Source organism: Austrofundulus limnaeus, unplaced genomic scaffold (assembly GCF_001266775.1).
Source record: "Austrofundulus limnaeus strain Quisiro unplaced genomic scaffold, Austrofundulus_limnaeus-1.0 Scaffold353, whole genome shotgun sequence".
In the NCBI taxonomy this organism is placed as follows: domain Eukaryota; kingdom Metazoa; phylum Chordata; class Actinopteri; order Cyprinodontiformes; family Rivulidae; genus Austrofundulus; species Austrofundulus limnaeus.
In genome coordinates, this window is record NW_013952755.1 from 223,117 (window position 1) to 226,918 (window position 3,802).

A 3,802-nucleotide genomic window follows, 5' to 3' on the forward strand; every position below is an offset into this window, starting at 1 on the left:
CATCCATCCATCATCCATCCATCATCCATCATCCATCCATCCATCATCCATCCATCATCTATCCATCCATCATCCATCCATCATCCATCATCCATCCATCCATCATCCATCCATCATCCATCCATCCATCATCCATCCATCATCCATCATCTATCCATCCATCATCCATCCATCATCCATCATCCATCCATCCATCATCCATCCATCATCCATCCATCCATCATCCAACCATCCATCATCCATCCATCCATCCATCATCCATCCATCCATTCATACATCCATCATCCATCCATACATCCATCCATCCATCATCCATCCATCCATCATCCAACCATACATACATCCATCATCCATCCATCATCCATCCATCATCCATCATCCATCCATCCATCATCCATCCATACATCCATCATCCATCCATCCATCATCCATCCATACATCCATCATCCATCCATCCATCATCCATCCATACATCCATCATCCATCCATACATCATCCATCCATACATCCATACAGCCATCATCCATCCATCCATCCATCATACATCCATCCATCCATCATACATCCATCCATCCATCATCCATCCATACATCCATACATCCATCAATCATCCATCCATACATCCATCCATCATCCATCTATCCATCCATCCATCCATCCATCCATCTATCATCCATCCATCCATCCGTCCGATGGTCCGTGCGTCCGTCCGTCCATCCATCCATCCATCCATCCATCTATCATCCATCCATCCATCCATCCATCCGTCATCCATCCATACATCATCCATCCATCCATCCATACATCCATCATCCATCCATACATCCGTCCATCCATACATCATCCATCCATACATCCATCATCCATCCATTCATCCATCATCCATCCATCCATCATCCATCCATCCATCCATCCATCCATCCATCCATCCATCATACATACATACATCATCCATCCTTCCTGTGTGACCTTTGACCTCTTCCTCTCTACGTTCTCAGGGTTTTTCTGCTCATTGATTTACAGAGCACCTTAAATGTGACCAGTTATGGGTGGTTGGCATTCAGAGAGCTGCAGCTGGGGGGTGGTGGGGTGGTGGGGGGGGGTCTGACAGGAGATCTGAGGGGGAGGGGGCAGTCAGCTGTGTTTTGATAAGATGAATAGGTGGAGATGAGGAAACAGTGAGGGTGGGGGCTTTGTTATTCTAACAAACTGATCAGATTTTAATAAGTTGATTCTTCTGGAGCTGCAGCAGCAAACAGCTCCAGGAGGAGGAGGAGGAGGAGGAGGAGGAGAGAGTTTCTCCTCTTCCTCCCCTGGGACTTCCTCCTCAGCACTGACAGTTAACGTCCATCACATCACCTGAGTTTCAGAGTTTCAGGTCCAGAGTTTGATCCTTTATTACCCTCAATCCTCAGAGAGAGTCTTACATTCAGGAAAAATATCATCGGGTCAGGAGGACCTGAACCAGGAGAACCAGGAGCCCACAGAGTCCTGCTCAGTCTGGATCAAAACCAGCCAGAAACTACCTGAAGAACCGGTCCAGAACCATGACAATCATACTGTCCAATAAGGAACAAAACCACATCTGAAACCAGTTTGAAAACAAATCTAAATAGATTTTATTTAATTTTTTACAAAGTTTTAAAATCTATAAATAAGTTTTATCACTTTATAAAAACAACATTTTAATGTTTTTGTTTTTCAGAGCGAGGAGGACGATACGAGGAGCGTCACCGCCTCATCCGTCACGGTGAGTTCATCAGATGAACATTTCACCAGCTGTGTGTGTGTTTGTACATATATGCTCCTTATGGGGACCAAAGCCTGGTCCCCACAGGTACAGATGCTGGGTGGGGGGTTGGGTTTAGGGGTCAGGCTGTAGAAATGACTGTAAAGTCCCCATGAGGATAGAAAACCAAATTGTGTGTGTGTGCTGAACAGCAGAAAGCCGTCAGGCTGAAAATAAACCGCACCCCCCTCGTTACCGTTCCCATGGCGACATCCCATCATCACCGCCGTCTGCGACGCAGCGCCGGCCTCTCATTGGCTGTGACGGCCCCCCGCTGCGCTCTGACTGGAAGCAGCGGGAAACTTTCTGCCCGGGTCGTCAGCAGAACTTTTGATCCGAGCAGAAAAAGCCCAAACTGCAGTTTTTTCTGACTGCAGCGTTTATTTCAGCTAATTTAAGGCGAATGTGAGTTATTTTTAGCTCCTCCCCCTGTCGGGCTGTGAGCAAACATTTAATTGGTTTTCGCAAATTAAAACCTCTTAATGAGAAAAAACAGATTTTAGATTTTGTGTCTGATTTTTGCTCCATCCTGTTTCTAAACTGGAACCTGCTCCGTGTTTAAAATGTTTTCTCGTGTCTGATGGCGAGCACGTGGGCCGGAGCCTCGCCGTGGCGTCGGGTTGAAGGACGGCCCCCCTCCGAGCCGCGCAGCTGCTGTAATTAACACGGAGGTTCCAGGTAAACTGTGACGACGACCCGGCAGGACTCTGATTAAAGATCCGAGTCCCGCTGACCTGTGAACAGCCGTGACCCCTGCTCGTCCTGCAGCCTGCCGGCCCCCGCCCCCGCTAAAGGACAAGGAGGACGCTGGACTGTGATTGGACGAAAAAGAACCTGAGATTTCAGCCTCAGACTCACTGAAGCTTCCTGCTGATTCAGCAACACGAGCTCCTGAGTTTTATGAACTCTGAGTTTCAGTTTCAACTGTCAGGAAACAGGAAGTGCTCTGATTGTGGCTCCGCCCCTCCAGTCTCTGTTCCACAGGGTGCAGCTGGATCCTCTGGAGAAGGACTGGCTGAGGAGTTCTGCCCTGGGAAACATGGCCGCCCAGCGTCTGCTGCTCGCTCAGGAGCCCAGCCTGGTGCTCAAGAAGGTCCGCTGTGGTTCTGACCGGGTTCTGAACTGTCATCTTCATTTATTTATTTATTTATTTATTTATTTATTTATTTATTTACTTACTTACTTACTCATTCATTCATTCATTCATTCATTCATTCATTCATTCATTCATTCATTCATTATTTCCTGCTCTCATCAGGACTTCATCACTGTGAGTAAAACATGAATCTGTCAAATTAAAGAACATTTTTAAAAACAAACATTTCAGCCACATGTTGGCTGTGTGTGTGTGTGTGTGGGGGGGGGGGGTCCTCTGAAGGCTGAACCCACCCCTACTGTAGGTGATTGGATGATTTTTAAATGTTAAACAGTTTAGAGCAGGGGGTCTCAAACCATTTGGGTCTGGGGACCCCCCCATAAACCAAATTCTGATTTAAAAGATAATTTATTGTCATTTCTACCCCTTAATGCCATAGGAATATATATTTTTATTAAGTTTATTATGTTTGTTTTATTAGTTCATTGTTCTCCATGCATTTTTAAAAATAAAAACCAAATCAACATTTTAGTAAAAATGTTTGAGGACCCCCAAGATACCTCCAGGGACCCCTGGGGGTCCAGGGACCCCAGTTTGAGAACCTCTGGTTTAAAGAGCAGAAAGTTTTTCATCTTTAATCGTCTCACTGATGTGTGAACTCACTGTGTTTGTGCTTGTGTGTCCTGCACACTTTGATGACATCATTCACACAGGGGGTGAGTTAATGTATACACAACCCAACAACTACACACAGACCAACAACTGTACACAACCCAACAACTACACACAGACCAACAACTGTACACAACCCAACAACTACACACACACCAATAACTGTACACAACCCAACAACTACACACAGACCAACAACTGTACACAACCCAACAACTACACACACACCAATAACTGTACACAAC

General features: G+C 45.9%; 1 protein-coding gene across 2 annotated transcripts in view; it reads left to right on the forward strand.

Annotated features, from left to right (window-relative positions):
- The window catches only part of LOC106527972 (ankyrin repeat domain-containing protein SOWAHC), a 24,212-nt gene that overhangs the window by 12,708 nt on the left and 7,702 nt on the right, over positions 1 to 3,802 (forward strand). Inside the window, exons 6-9 of one of the 2 annotated variants that reach the window (XM_014023002.1) lie at positions 1,706 to 1,750; positions 2,760 to 2,882; positions 3,048 to 3,059; positions 3,230 to 3,232. In XM_014023002.1, the coding sequence (XP_013878456.1) occupies positions 1,706 to 1,750; positions 2,760 to 2,882; positions 3,048 to 3,059; positions 3,230 to 3,232 (183 nt within the window). The remainder of the gene's footprint in view (positions 1 to 1,705; positions 1,751 to 2,759; positions 2,883 to 3,047; positions 3,060 to 3,229; positions 3,233 to 3,802) is intronic. The other variant, XM_014023004.1, reaches the window with a different exon arrangement.